The sequence below is a fragment of the Fulmarus glacialis genome, unplaced genomic scaffold, assembly GCF_000690835.1.
Source record: "Fulmarus glacialis isolate BGI_N327 unplaced genomic scaffold, ASM69083v1 scaffold19853, whole genome shotgun sequence".
In the NCBI taxonomy this organism is placed as follows: Eukaryota; Metazoa; Chordata; class Aves; order Procellariiformes; family Procellariidae; genus Fulmarus; species Fulmarus glacialis.
The window spans coordinates 1-14,916 of NW_009202532.1; the positions used below are offsets into that span (position 1 = coordinate 1).

At 39.7% G+C, this 14,916-nt stretch overlaps 1 protein-coding gene across 1 annotated transcript; it reads left to right on the forward strand.

Annotated features, from left to right (window-relative positions):
- Positions 1 to 516: 516 nt before the first annotated feature.
- HINT3 (histidine triad nucleotide binding protein 3) lies at positions 517 to 5,231 on the forward strand (the record flags this gene model as incomplete). Its single annotated transcript, XM_009574328.1, has 4 exons — positions 517 to 634; positions 2,001 to 2,070; positions 3,102 to 3,228; positions 5,184 to 5,231. Coding segments are annotated over 4 exons (363 nt in total), but the record flags the coding sequence as incomplete, so codon positions are not given.
- Between the last annotated feature and the right edge of the window lie 9,685 nt (positions 5,232 to 14,916).

Below are 14,916 nucleotides of genomic sequence, written 5' to 3' on the forward strand. Positions count from 1 at the left end.
TGGTGGGAGGGCGCCTGTGCGGACCCCGGTGCCCGAGCCGCTCGGCACCGGGGCCTGCAGAGAGGGCAGGGCTGCGGGAGAGCAGGCGGGGGCCGAGGGGGGTAATTTGAGAACGAGAGATCAAACCCCGAAGTCGTGTCGGCGGCCGGGAGGCGGTGCCCGGGCTGCCGGCTCGCACTCTTAAGGGGTGGTCTTAAGGGTCGCGTACTCTTTTGTGGAGGTAGGAGCGAAACACTGATCAGAAAGGGAACGTCGTGCTATCCTGACATGGTGGCACAACAGCCAGAAACCTTAAAGCAGACACCGAGGAGTCCTGGCTGCAGAAGGTCAACTGAGGACACAAATCGTGCTTGCAAGTCTTTCTGTAGGCTGGCTCCAAAAATCTTAAGAGTTTTGCTAGTTACGTCAACTATGATATTAAGTATCGCATTGGTATGGGGAAGATGGACTTTGTTAACCTACTCTTTGCCAGTATCTTCGTCCTAATCAATTTAATGTGTTTGCATCCTTTCTTAGTATGAAGACCTTGTTTGCTTTAGAGATATCAGACCTGATGCCCCCCACCACTATCTGGTGGTGCCAGTGGAGCACGTGCAAAACTGCAAAACACTGAAGACAGAACACATACCTATAGGTAAGGCTGTAAGTGTGTGTTTATCTTGAAGGAAAATAATTTTGCACAGTCTTAAATAGTGTGTTGTCAAGTAAATTACACCTTTGAGCACCATTTGGTTGTGAATGTAAACACTGAAATAGGTGGTATGAGTGCAGGTAGGGACTTACCCTTCCTGGGAACTTCCATGTGCTGCTTTAGAATAGCACACTTTTTTGTGCAATTCTAGAAAAACATTGCGCTAGTGCATGAAATCTCTTTTGTTTGCATGGACTATAGGTGCCTCTGCACTTTTTTGGAAGTGCAACTTTATTTTTATAAATACTTATGTGCTGCTTCATTGTGTTTTCTTAGATATATATGCAAGTTCAAATTACATGAAAAATTATAGAAGAATTTTATAAAATGTGTATTTCATAATAAGTGCTGTATTATTTTTCAGGAAACGGGAGTAGGAGAAGAGAGAAATAGTGTTCCAATAGACTTCAATAATTTTTGAAAAGATAAAGTTCTAATACATTAAAGCTATGATGTATTGTTGATAGGCTTTTTTTTTTCCTCAAGAAAACATTGTCGTGGAATTAGTTGTTTCACAAGAAATGCCTAAGAATGCCAAGAAAAGCTAAGTGTGTTAAGTAATGGAAGAAACTACAGACATACATGCACGAAGAGACTCCACCTCATGGAAAATTACAGGTGATGCAAGAAAAGAGTTACAGTTTCATGTTGCAAATCTTGCATCACCATATTTCGCTTCTAAACATCGGGTAGTTTTCTCCAGAGACAACTTCTATATGTGTTTGGCTTCAAGGCAATTCCTTAGACTTTTGCCTTGAGTTTTTGTAGTAGGGTTGCTTCTCTTCTCAGTGATACAGTAATGAAACTTTGTCCTAGTAATAAGTAGGACTGAGAATTTTACTTTATTTTATTTTAATTTAAATTTGTGTACCATCTCTGAAACTTGCTAACTTATGCCAGGCTTCACAGGACCTGGAGGTCAAAGTCCTGTAGGTGTGTAGAGATGTAACACTGGAATTAGTGTAAACGTCATCATTCTGACCAATCAGTATTTGTTGTTTTTTTTATAAGGGTGCGGTGATACCATGGCTTTGGCCAAAGTTGTTAGAATAATACCACACTTAAAGTTAGTGTGGTAATCAGTAACAGTGGTGATTTTCATGTTGATCATTGCACAACACTGTCTTGAGAATCTTTGATTAGGAGTAGTTACAGTATTTATGTTTTGAAAAACCCATGTCTAATCAGTTTGTTAAAGTTAATATTCAAAGATTTCGTTTCTGAAGAATACCTTTCTTAAATTACTTGATGATATATGATATGTAAAATATTACTTAAACATTAAATGAAATTTATTTGTGTTTAATAGTGAAGAGAATGATGGAAGTTGGAAAAGCTGTCCTCCAGAGAAATAATTTTAGTGACTTGAATGATGTAAGGTATGTAATGGAAACCTCCTGTGTTTATTGAGCATGCTTTTTACTTTTCAGAATGCTGTTTTCCAGGAACACTGGCACAGGTTGCCCAGAGAGGTGGTAGATGCCCCATCCCTGGAAACATTCAAGGTCAGGTTGGACGGGGCTCTGAGCAACCTGATCTAGTTGAAGATGTCCCTGCCCATGGCAGGGGGGTTGGACTAGATGACCTTTAAAGGTCCCTTGCAACCCAAACTATTCTATAATTCTATGATTTCTATTTTAGAGATGGTAGCAACAACTGCAGTGTGATTTATTGAAGAAATCGGGTCTGCATTCACTTATTATGTGACTTCTCAAGTAGAATGTGCTGGCTCTGATTATAAACTCTTTTTTTTTTTGATGAATTTCCAGCGCAGATTGTGTTCCAACTCTGAGATTCTTTCTTGACCACATCTTGGGATAGGGAGGGCACTTCAAACAACTTATCTAAAAGGCTACTCTTTAATTACGTGCTGAAAATATGCTCTAAATCCTAGATTCCAGAAGAGAGGTAAACTTTGTCCTATTAAAGCAGGGCACTGCACTGTGTTTCAGTCATACCTGCATTCATTTGATTTCAGTGCTGCACCCTTTAGTTTAAGCCAGTGCTGTTGACAGCCGAAGTAAATTGTAACATAATTTAAATAGCGTAGAGTATAGGGAACTGGGTCTTCATGATTAAAGTAGGTAGAAACTACATTCATCTAGTGACAGTTGGCTTTCCAGCTGAAAAATAGATATGATACATTTAAGATACATTTTGTTAAGAAGGTGGGTTTAAAAAAGAAAATGTATCTTAAATACAGAGATGTGAAGGAGGAGGTTAATGGGCATTTGAAAAGGTTTCCTGAGAGCATAATGAAAGGAAAGGGCGTGTTTTTGTTCCTGCCTTTATGCACAAGGAAAATGTGATGAGTTCTTAATTCAGTTGATCATGTTAAATGACTGGTGATGTTCCACTTCTTCCTGAATTAACATCACCAGTATTTTTTCCTTGTTTTCCTTTTCTGAAGAATGGGTTTTCACTGGCCTCCGTTCTGCTCAATATCCCACTTGCATCTTCACGTCCTGGCCCCAGCCAGTCAGCTAGGATTCTTATCCAGACTCCTTTACAGAATCAATTCCTACTGGTTTATCACGGTAAGTGTAATGCAGACGAGCTTTTTGGTAGATTTTCAATTGCAAGCTGAAAATGTGACATCTTTCTAACATTTTAACTATGTCCAAACATTCTTTGAGCAATTATTTTTGTCATTACTATAATTATTAATTATTTATATTTTACGTTAAATATTTGAGAAAATATAATGGTAAAATGTAACTTTAATGTTTATGCTTATTAAGGGAAATGGAGTGATAATAACGTTCACAGTAGTTCTGGATCTAATGTGTAGCTTAGGTTAATGTGATGTGCTTCTGAGGACACTTTATAGGTATTTGTTCTTTAATGTGAAAGGATATATTCAGATGTGACGGGCTATGTGTTGTACATACCCTGGTTCATCCAATTTAGGTGAAAAACATGGCCACCTAATGATTGCTTGTATCATTTCACATGGTTTTTCTCATCTTGTCATCTTTAGACTGAAACAAGTGTCTGCTTTACAAAAACATTGTTTGTACTGATTTATGTCAGTAGAGGTAAGCAATGAGACTGAACTGGCACTGACTAAATCACTGAAAATCTCTCTCGAGGACTAAAGCTTACTTTCACTGCTTTGATGCAGCAAAGAACCTATCCTTGCAATGTAGCTACAGCATCCTGATGTGATTGCACAGCCCCAAAACAAAGATGCTGAAAAAGGTCTGTCTCATCTGAAGAATATAGACAGCCTCTCACTTAAAGAGAAAAAATGTGGCTTCTTCACAGTGGTACCTCGCTGGTGATCTCACCTAGCTCAAAAAAAGCAGGTGTGTCTCTGCTATATTGTAGAGCATCACACAGATATTTGGCCCTGAAATAAGTATATCTGCTTGCTATCTTGGATTAGCTCAGGAAGATCTGTACCGAGTTTGATTATCCAATATGGATGCACTTCAAAAGATATTTTGCCCTGTTGTCAAGTTGGAAAAATGTTCTTGAGTTGGTTTGGGGTTTTGGGTTTTTTTAAAATCACAATGGCTTGAATGTGATACTTGTTTAAGAGTACAAAACAAGATTCAGATAAATTCATTTTCAGTTGTTCCATACTTTATTTAGCTTTATTTGCAAATAAACTGCTACTTAACTCCTGTTAAGTTGTTCCAACCCTAAGTAGCTGATTGCATTTTTACTGTGTGTATTTCGAAGATGCCAAACTTAAGCTTTTCACCTTTTAACATGGTTCCTTTGGAGATCTTAATAAAACCTCAAGCACTGGTTCAAAATAAAAGATTAATTCAGTGGGACTGGCAAAAAAAGGCTGACGGTAAACGGATTTGTTTCCGAAGTGCCCATGTTAGTCTCCATGTGCCCAATTTGGCCTGCTGGAACCATGTTGGCAGACTTCCTTCTGCCTTGAGCCTTTCTGAGGGCTCTGTAGGCTAGTGCTGTTACATACACAAAATACAGCTGTCCCAGTTATGCGCTAGATGCACGAATAGCCATACGATGAGAAAAATTATGTGTGAGCATAGTGACATAACCGAAGAATGGATGTCTGTCTCGTGACATGAACCACGTATGTGGATGCATTCCATCCTTCAGCAACATACATGGCTGGTGTGCAGCTGGGTGGGTGATAAGAGGCCACAACACGCCGTTCTGGAGTGTGTCCCAGAGAATTCCAGGTCTCACAGCTTGGTTGTTCAGAGCACTGCTGTCTTCTGTGGTCTTTAAAACCACACTGCTTTATCTGCTATTTATTTGCTCAAACATCCTCTGACTTTCATAGGTTCTGTTTCCTTTTCTGATCACCTAATGGGAGTTTGATGGAAACTGTGAAAAAGGGTCTGCTGTGTGAAGCAATCGTTGTATTCTGCTTCTGTTGTAGGCTTTGTCTGTAAAAATGAAAAGTAAATGCTCTGTCAGTGTCACTTACTATTTTTAAAATGGAATTTTCAGTAAACTGAAAGTCCACAGTGTAATTAAATGCATTGCTTTCTCTCTTTCCTAGGCTGAACAACTGATTGAGCGACTGCAAACTGAAAATGCTGCCAGCTGAAAACACTTTCAGCCTTGTGTTGCTAGCTGGTTTGCTCTTTGTCTTTGAACTCTGATTTAAGGGTGCATGGTTTGATGTTGCCAATAATATACCAGGATAAAAAAAGCTTTAGTTCCTTATGAGGAAATACAGAATTTGTAGCTGCCAATCTAATTCTCCCATTTGGATACTTGAGTCTGCATACTTCTCTGACAATAAGGCGATCTATTTTAATTACAATTTTATATTTGTATATATATAGGCATACATAATACATACACATGCAGAGAAGTTTTCCTAGTAAAAGGCAGGGTATAGCAGCAGAATGTATTGCAACTAAGGCAACAAGTTACTACTAACAGCACGTATGTGGTACCAAAGGGAATATTTGTTGTGGAATCAAGCTTTTAGTTTAAAGATTCATTGTTCTGGGATTGCAACTAACATTTAAAACATTTACGTTTCTATCTGTATTTGTATGATATGTTACTTATGCCCAGTTATTAGTAGGTACATTGCTGAAAGTACACTATTAACTTTCTGGTGCTAAACCACTTTAATATAATACCTGTCTTATTTGCCTGACAGTGACGTAGTAAATGTTAATACAATAGGTGCCCAAGACATGATAATGCTATGTAACATAGAATATAGTTTAAATGTATGTCTAAGTGGTTGTATGTTGGACTTAAAGATTGTTTCCCTCTTAAGTGCACAGTATTTTAAATTAGTTATTGTATGTTTACAAAAAAATGTGAAGAGACCAGGGGAATTGATTTAATATACTGTTCTTCTGCATGATGGTAGAAAAAAAATCCAAATTTTTAGATGGTTCTGATACTGTTCTCCCTGGAAGTCCCTTGGAGATTACTAATGCCTTGGCTAAATTTGATTTCTAGATGAAGTCATAAGAGAAATGGGTCTTTAGTGCAGTGAGTATGTGGCAGGCTTGCATAATAGCAATCTGATTTGAATTTGGGATAGCAGGGACTCAGCCCAAAATTGGAACATGTTGGGTTGCTTAAGGAATCTGCTGAACATTTGCCTTCGCTGTATGATTCTCATCAGTAATGCCAGCGCTCTGTTTTTCAATACCATATTAAGGCAGACTGTTTGGAAAGCTAAAACTCCAGAAAACATGGAGTGGATTTTCTTCATTCACAGAGCATATCTCTTGGTGCGTAACTAATCAAGTGTCCTTGGCTGATGCATTTAGATGCAGCTGAGGTGGTGATGGTCTGTTGCACCTGTGAGCTTCCCTGAACGTAATCTGCTGAGTGTTTTCCACTGATCCAGCACCTGTTGCCTTAGTGGTACAATGTATTGTAATATTCTTATAGTAAACTATACGTAATACTTCAGAAAATTCAAACCCTTCTGAAAAACAACATTTTCTACCCAGAAGAGTTTACACCTCTCTGTTCTGTAAGACCTTGTTCCTGATGTCTTATTCTTATTAGTGGGCGCTCACGTGTCATTTGCAGCCCTTTAGGGTTTTAATTTGTAATATTAGGTAGGAGGAGTGTGAATTAGAGCCACTGAACTGTGACTACTTCTGTGCAATAGATTAGGAGGTTTGAGCTGGCTCCTAGCTTTGTGAAATATCTGAACATTAAGATCTTTCAAGAGTTAATACTCCGTATGTGTTCTGATTTGTACTTCATTTATGTAACTGTACTTAGCTGTGACATGTAATATTACAAGTACCAACATGAACTGTTGTCAAAAAGCATTAATAAACAAATAGAATAAATGCTAACCTTGGAATGATCTTCCAGTGCAATGGACTAGTTGACTGGGGGGGTTGACCCTAGATATCCCTTTGCTCGCTTTTCACCCCCGACCCCAGAGGGATGAGAGAGAATAGGAAGAGCAAAAGTGAGAAAACACATGGGTTGAGATAAAGACAGTTTAATAAATGAAGGAAAGAGGAAGAAAAAAACCAAGGCATGCAATGCAAAGGTAATCACTCACTCATGACCTCCCACAAGCAGGCCAGTAGCAATGGCTCTTCCCCCTTCCAGCCCCACCCCCAAAAAAAAAACCCTCTCCTCAGCTTTTGTTGCTGAGCATGGCATTATATAGCATGGAACATCCCTGCTGGTCAATTTGTGCCAGTTGTACAGGTTGTGCCCCCTCCCAGCTTTTTGCCCACTGGAGGGGCAGAGCAGGAAAAAGAGGCGGCCTTGACACTGTGCAAGCGCTGCTCAGCAATTGCCAGAACACGGGTGTGCTGTCAGCACTGCTTCAGTCACAAACCCAAAACATGGCACCTTACGGGCTGCTCTGAAGAAAATTATCTCCATCCCAGCCAGACATTGTCAAATGTACAGAGAAGCACAAAGGGCAACTTTTGTATCTTAGATTTGAGAAAAGTCCCACTAATATCAGTGAGAGTGGAAAGGGAAAAATCAGGATGCAACCTAGCTTCCAAACTTTTGCTGATGAGCAAAATGGGGAATTCAGCTTGTCTCTGCCACAAGCAAACAGGCCTCAAAACAGCTCAAAGTGTTAAACACCACGTTAATTACTGAGATGAATGCTCAGTACCTCATTAGTGTTTTTCAGCATAGAACCGTGTTCCATTTTCCTTCTGTACTGACAGGCATTCTCATACTCAGCAGATAATTTTTTTAATTAGGCTAAGAAATATTTTCTGAAAAGCCTATCCTAATGCTTTGAATATGTTTCAGAATTACTGGCTAGCCCCTGGAAGAGGTGGTGGGCAGACCCCATTAACTATGTTGCCCTCTTCTACAGCAGCATTATAACATCATTTTAAAACTTCCAAAATCTTCCATGGAGCTTTCCAGTGAGCAAAGATCAATAAAATACTCTTGGAGAGTGAACTCAGCAGCTCTTACTCTCCAAGAGCCTGGAGAAGCAAAGGAAAGTTGCTTAGCCACTGCCCCTGGCTCTGTTGTTCTTTGATGCAGTATTAGCAGTCCTGCCAAAAGCTGCTTTTTTGACTACACGTTTAGGAATGACAAAGCTTTAATTGTACTCTTTTGCTTGATTGTTTTACATAAACTCCCAGCCTAATGCAAACCCAGAGAATAATGCTTTTATGCTGAAGTACTAACTGCCCCCTCTGAAAGGATGACACAGATAGGCATACAATGCTGTTAAATGTAGAACAAAAAAAAAAGTTTGTGTTTTGGTTAAGGACAGCATTTTCAATGTGATTAAATTGGTAATAGCTCCTCAAGCTATTCTGAAGTCTTCTTAAGTGCGAGTTGTAAATAAAAGCATAAAAAATGGGAGCAAACCAGTGAAAATTGTATTTGAAATTTGACAAACTCGGAAACAATAAAATGCTGCATAAAAACTCACTTGCTGTCATTTCAAACTGATGTGCAATATTTATTGAAGTGCTGAAAGTGCTTTCAGTATTTTACAAGACAAAATACAGCTAATCCCTACCTACAGTCCAAAACCGACGCAGAATTCACAGGCTTCAAGTGGAAGAAGAGGAAAGACCACTGAGGGAGCTTGCCACAAAGAAGTGAAGTTTAGGAGAGATTTGACGAGCTGAAAGTTACTTAGTAGGGCAAGAACAACTTTTAGAAGGCCAGAGTTTACTTACTACTCCAAATAATCTGTAATACTAAAAAACCTCACACGCTACAATTTTTGTAAAAATAATTCAATACGTTCTGTTCCATTTACTCTAATGGGAGCCTGTTGCAAAAAAGTTGCCTGTTGCTAAGTTTAAATTTCTGTTTCATCTGCAGAGGCTAACCTAATCTCCACGTCGCAGGTGACAAAGCAGAATTTTGTAAAACTTGTAAACTAGTAGCTAAATTGAGTCATGCGCATTAGACACGATGCATTCGTGACTATAGGCTTCAGGAGTACTTTTTTATTCTGGAGTGTACCAGTGGACAAACTGACCTATTGTATTACCTATCTTTTAGACTTCTTTTGAAATACTGGCTATTGCTGGAAGCGGGAGACAGGATTTTTCGATCTGCGTGCTGACCCAGTTTGGCAGCTTTTTGGTGTTTATATCCATTGCATGGGCACATAGAAAGATTTCAGTCACTCTTTAGAGAATGCTCATCTAAAGCTGGCAGGTAGTAAATTTGGCCCTATAATTGTTTAAAAAAATCCATTCCTCTGTAAATAATCTTTTTGATAATAATCCTCGGTTTTATTCAAAATATGATGATAGGGCAAGCTTTTTGTAGTTGCTTACAAAGTGGGGACCATTTCATTAGGGCTTACTCTGCTTCTATCTGTTCTGATCAGGGGTGTGCTTAAAGCTTTTGTAGACATACTCAAGTGATATTTAAACCAACCAGTAACAGGAGAGAGCGCAGCAGAGGCCATGTAAGTATCTAACACTCGCTACATATACAGCAATGGAAGCCTAGATGCCTGTCATTTAACTACTTGAGACAGACTTAAGAACTAGTAAGTTTGCATGAGCTGGACTTGCAGCTTAAGGTGCTCAGGCTACACGCTGCCTCAACTGTGTGTCTTTTAATGTATTATTGGTACAATGTCTAGTAATGTTTTATTTTTCCTGATATTACCATCCCGTTAGTCAGCTGGCGACACTTGAACAGCCTGATACTGCTTCTGCAAGTGCTACAGCAGCACTGACTGAACTTGAAAATTCTTAGAATTAAACAAACCGCATTCCCTAGCCGTATTATAAAAAACTTGATTCGTTTTGAAATCAAAACACATATCCAGGCTTTATCTAATAGGAGCTGAAATCCACTGAGGTGTGCTCATGTCATTTGGGCAAGAAATGCTTTTCCAAAACCCAAAGCATTTTAAACATCTTAAGGTCACAAATTGTGTGTCTTGTTTTCAGCTGCAAGACATAGATCTGTCAAGGAAGGAGGAGCGGGTTTGAAAACTAAGGCAATACACACCAGCAGTGCCTGGTGCAGCACATATTCCCCAGTTTCCAACATGGTAAAATTATGTGGTGATTAAAAGCCATCCTTTGTTCCCCCCTCCATGATGTACCTGCATCTGGCTTCCCTGTCCCCTAGATATACTTATTTCAGCACATTTACTTCTTCCCCTTTTTTTCTATTTTCATTGTCTTTTCAGTAGGAAAAGGACTCAGAGGGATAATGAAACCCATTTTTTTATTTGCCCAGTCAAAAGGCTTATTTTGATGCAAATCCCCATTGGATGAAAACATCAAAACAAAAAAACATTCTTTTAGACTTTTTGAAAAAAACCACTCTTTTATATAAATAGCATATTCTATCACTTTTATCAAGTTCATAATTTATATTAAATTTCAACATCCTTTTGAGGCAAGAGAATATCGTACTTGAAAGACCCATCAAGTAGTGTAGTTAACACCACATAAAAGCTTTTACTTGCACTGGTAAAAAATAGAATTTTGTATTTCTAATTATACAGTTTTCTTGGTGGGAAGTATTGTAAATACAGCTCCTGATTATTTTTAATAGCATTATTACAACTATTGTATATAACCAATCCTTTTTTTTTTAAAACATAGAAAAAGTTCCCCTGGAAGAACCATGAAGGAAATTGTTATCGGTCATCTTTCAGTCTCAGTTTTAACTAGCTGATCATTTTTTCTCCCAGTTGGGAGAACCCACAACTGTGCTCTGAAAGCACAGCTCTGCCTCAGCGAAATGAGGTATGGGACTGCACCGCTATACTTTTATTTATGCATTGGCACTACAGAAACTCTACTCTCCTCTTGTCATAAATAACATTGCTACATTTTGGTGAAAGAAGAGAAAGAGCCTTTTTTTTTTTTCCCCTCACAAATGCATCGTGCCCCAACATACAGTTTCAATTGTCTTTCACATCTTTATGTTGTGACACTCTACTTTCTGTGAAGGTGTATTAGCTGAATTCACCAAGGCTGCAGAGCTTTGTGGTCTTCTAGGGTATGACACAGCATTAGAAGAACAGAACAGATAAAAATGGTGTGAGATACAAAGAGGGAAAAGAACAAGAGACACAGAAGGTTTGGAGAAGATATGATGATAAGAATAGACTATTGAATACCAGCACTAGTGCAGCTCTCCAAAATACATGCAAGATGCATCTAATTTAGGAACCATCAAGTACCCTTGCTGTGATATTTCTGTAAACTCGGGAATTTTCATATACCTCATGAAAGTCAACATAACTTCCATCTATTCAGTTTCACCATGTGAAAATAACCTAAACTTTTTCTATGTATCAGGCTCCTTTTTCGAAGAAGTATATGAATTCCCACAAAAGTTTTCAATTCCATGTTTTACAAATCAAAATCCCCCACACAGCGAGTATTTCACAACCTGCAAGAATCAGTGTTGTATGGTAGCAAGTTAGTAATTTATACGTTCAGTAACCTAAAGCAGTAAGCCAGCAGAGATATTTGAAGAACTGCGGTATACTTGGTAATGGATGATAATAACAAAAGGACAATCCAATGGCAGCGTGATGGATTAGTTGATTATTTGTGATTCCTGTCCAAATCTCTACCATTCTTAAAAAAGTATTTTTTCATCCTGCTCATGTCCCAGTAAGTAGCTGAGTTGAAATTCTGTAATGAAAACCTCTTTCAAGATGGTATCCAGATACGTTTTTCCAAATGGAACCACGCAGCAGAATTAACCAGATGACAAAGCCTTATTCTAGTAAAGTGATGATCACGTCATCATCTTTTCCTTGCCAAAGCATTTCACCTTCAAAATGAACCAGACCATGTTTTCTGGCTCTTAACAAGATTCCCACTACTTTATTGGAAATAGTCACATACGTTTCAAACAGCTGCCCAAATGTCACACTCACATGTCCATCTTCTCCCACCTCTCCAGTGCTTCTAATGATCAAGCACAGCTCTTCTACTTCCTTACCCACGTGTAAGTGAGCATCTTTCCCTCTCTGCTCTGTCTGAGACCCTTCAGGGGGTCTCCCGTAGGTAGGATCTCCTCTCTGAGTATGCCCCGGTTTAGATGCAAGCCTGTCGTCGTTACTGAACGGGTTCTTTCTCTGATACTCAGTGTGATCCTCTGCCCAGGTCTGCCAACTTCTCCTCAAGTCACCCACCGCACTGGTAGCTTTAGCACTCTGCTCTTTATCTTCTTCCATTTCTTGAAAATGTTTTATGGCACTCAAGCAGGAAAACAAATCAATGACCGGTTGTAACTGTGGTTCCTGGGTGCGCTCTCAGCTGTGAAGGAAAAACAACACATCAGTCTGATAGTTTTTGGAAGAGTTTTGCCCGAGTGAGAGGCAAGGCTGCTGAAAAAAACGTTGAATATCTGAAGATTTTGTTAAGTCCACCTACAATTCTACACCGAGGAAGGTAAGAGTGATTCAGCTGAAACTCGGAAATCCCTTTGTAACACAGAGCAGTAAGTTATGCTTACAAGGTTACACGGGGCGTACCACCCGTCCCGCAGTGACCATACATACCCCACAGACTCTGCGCAACACAAACGTAGTGCGGTACTCACTCTTCGTGCAATGACGCCTTTTAAAGGTCTTTATCCTTACACCCGGCAGCCTTCCCAAACACTCTGCAGCAGTGCTGGCTGACCTGTTCAGCACAGGCGTGCTGACAGGCGAGGGAGCAAACCATTCCCCACGGGGCAGCGCACCAACCCACGCACAGGGGTGGGCAGCCTTCCTCCTGCCTGCACACTGATTAAAGGTGGACAAACCCACGCTGTGCCGACGAGGTGCCCGCAGACTGCGGTAGTTCTTATGCACAGAAAACATTATCTGGAGCTGACACGCCGATACGCGGTGGAAGCAGGGGGATTTTCCTCACCAGGCGCTGAAAAGAGAAGTAGAGATCCAGTTAGCGAGTGTGGCACCGTCTGCAACGCCCTATTTAGCAAAGAAGAAAAAACCGGAATAGATAGTTCTCCCTTAAAAGGCTGCGCTGCACAGCCACGTCTGCCTGCTAAAACCTACAGGGAGGCTGCGGGCAAGGGAGCTTGCCTGCGAGAGGTGAAACTGCCCAGCTCATCTAGGTACACGCGCTGCCCGCCACCTATAAATTACATGTACTTAAGATGACGGACTATCTGTGCAGTATGTAATTATTTTGATGAATTAGGGACAGACTTTTATATACCTATTGAGATCTGACTGTGTTATAACCACGTCTTTGCTGGATCGTACCTGTTGAAATACACAAACTAGAGTTTCCATATAGCACGTTAGTAGAGCTGATACTTTTCTTACAGACATTTGGAGATAAAACAGAGGATTAATGCTAGCTTTTCTACGGGAAAATGGACAGAAATGCAAATTCTGAACAATTTAATAATTCAATTATAGATCAGGCATTTCTATATTTTAAAAGCATTGCTGTTTATTTTTAAGTAAGGTTTCATGGATATTTGCCCATATATACATGTTGATGCTGCTGCACGTGAACCCTATGAGCAGCGACAGAGCTCCCTGAACGCCCCAGCAGAACGCCCAAGTCAACGGTCAAAAAAACTTGTGTTGCTTTAGTGTCTAGAAGCATGCATGGGGTGAGCAGAAGATGGCAACACAACGGCTGCGAAAGAGAATTGAGAGAGATAAACAGCAGCACACACTAAATAATGGCTTTTCATTCACAATCTTTCACTTTTAAATTGAAACTCATGACCGTCATATGATCCTGTTGTTGTATTTTTTTGTGAGAGGAGGGTGGTTAATTCTAGCTTCCTGGATAAATTTCAACTTGAGTAATTACATTTTGTGTACTTAAAATTCCCCTGAAGGCTAAAAAGGATAATTGTTCTTCCTTTCCCTCCCTAAAATAGTTATGTAATGTTGTCGACGCAAGATGACTCCCCAAATCCACGCTAACAAACTGCTTGATTCTCCTCAGTGGCAGTATAGGAATGTAAGTTAAGTTTACAAACACAGCATCTGAAAAGCACTTTGTTTTTATGTCAGGATCAAACACTCTGTAAGTCTTACTTATTAATATACATACACTCTCAAACTATGCTGAGCAGCATATAAAGGCTGCCAGTGATTCTGCATGGATCCTCAAGTCAAAAGCAGGAAAAAAGAGGGCTTAAGTTAAATTCTTCTGTAGAAAACAGTATCACTGGAAAATGGAGGTATTCACCTCCTGAGAACAGACAGCAACGCTCTGCAGATAAAGTAGTGCACATGAAGTAAGAGACAGCCAGTCTCAAAGAAATTAAGCTTAAACAATAATACCAATAACCCCTCCTAAGGAGTTTCTAAAATGGAAGCTATATAGCTAAGAAATTTAAAGTGAGGCAGATTGGAAAAATAAAAGCAGTCTTCCTCTAAATCTCTTTCAGCACCCCAAAACTTTGTAAGCAATCTCAGACTCGCAGGATTTGTCAGCATTTCTCCCACGTGTTTATTGCTGGGTCTCAGCACTCAACTGCTGAGGTGAACAAGCCTGATCCTCATCTACCTCTTTTCTTTCTCTTCTAGGAAAGTTCATGTTTAGATGCCAGTTCAATTTAGATTATTTTCTTGTCAATCGTCAAGGCTAAAGCTTCATAGCAAACCTCAGTTTTGATTACTGCAGGAAGAGATAACTGGAGAAGCTGCAGGATAAGATTATGGAGATGCATAAAGAACACGTCCCGTGGAACTGCTCACAGGTCATGAGCAAAATCTTAGCCATCTAGAAAAAAAGCTATCCAAAAATCAGCCCAGAAAATACAGAACATGAGTTCAGTGCTGAGCTGGCCTGGTCCTAATAAAAGGCTTACTGAAATCT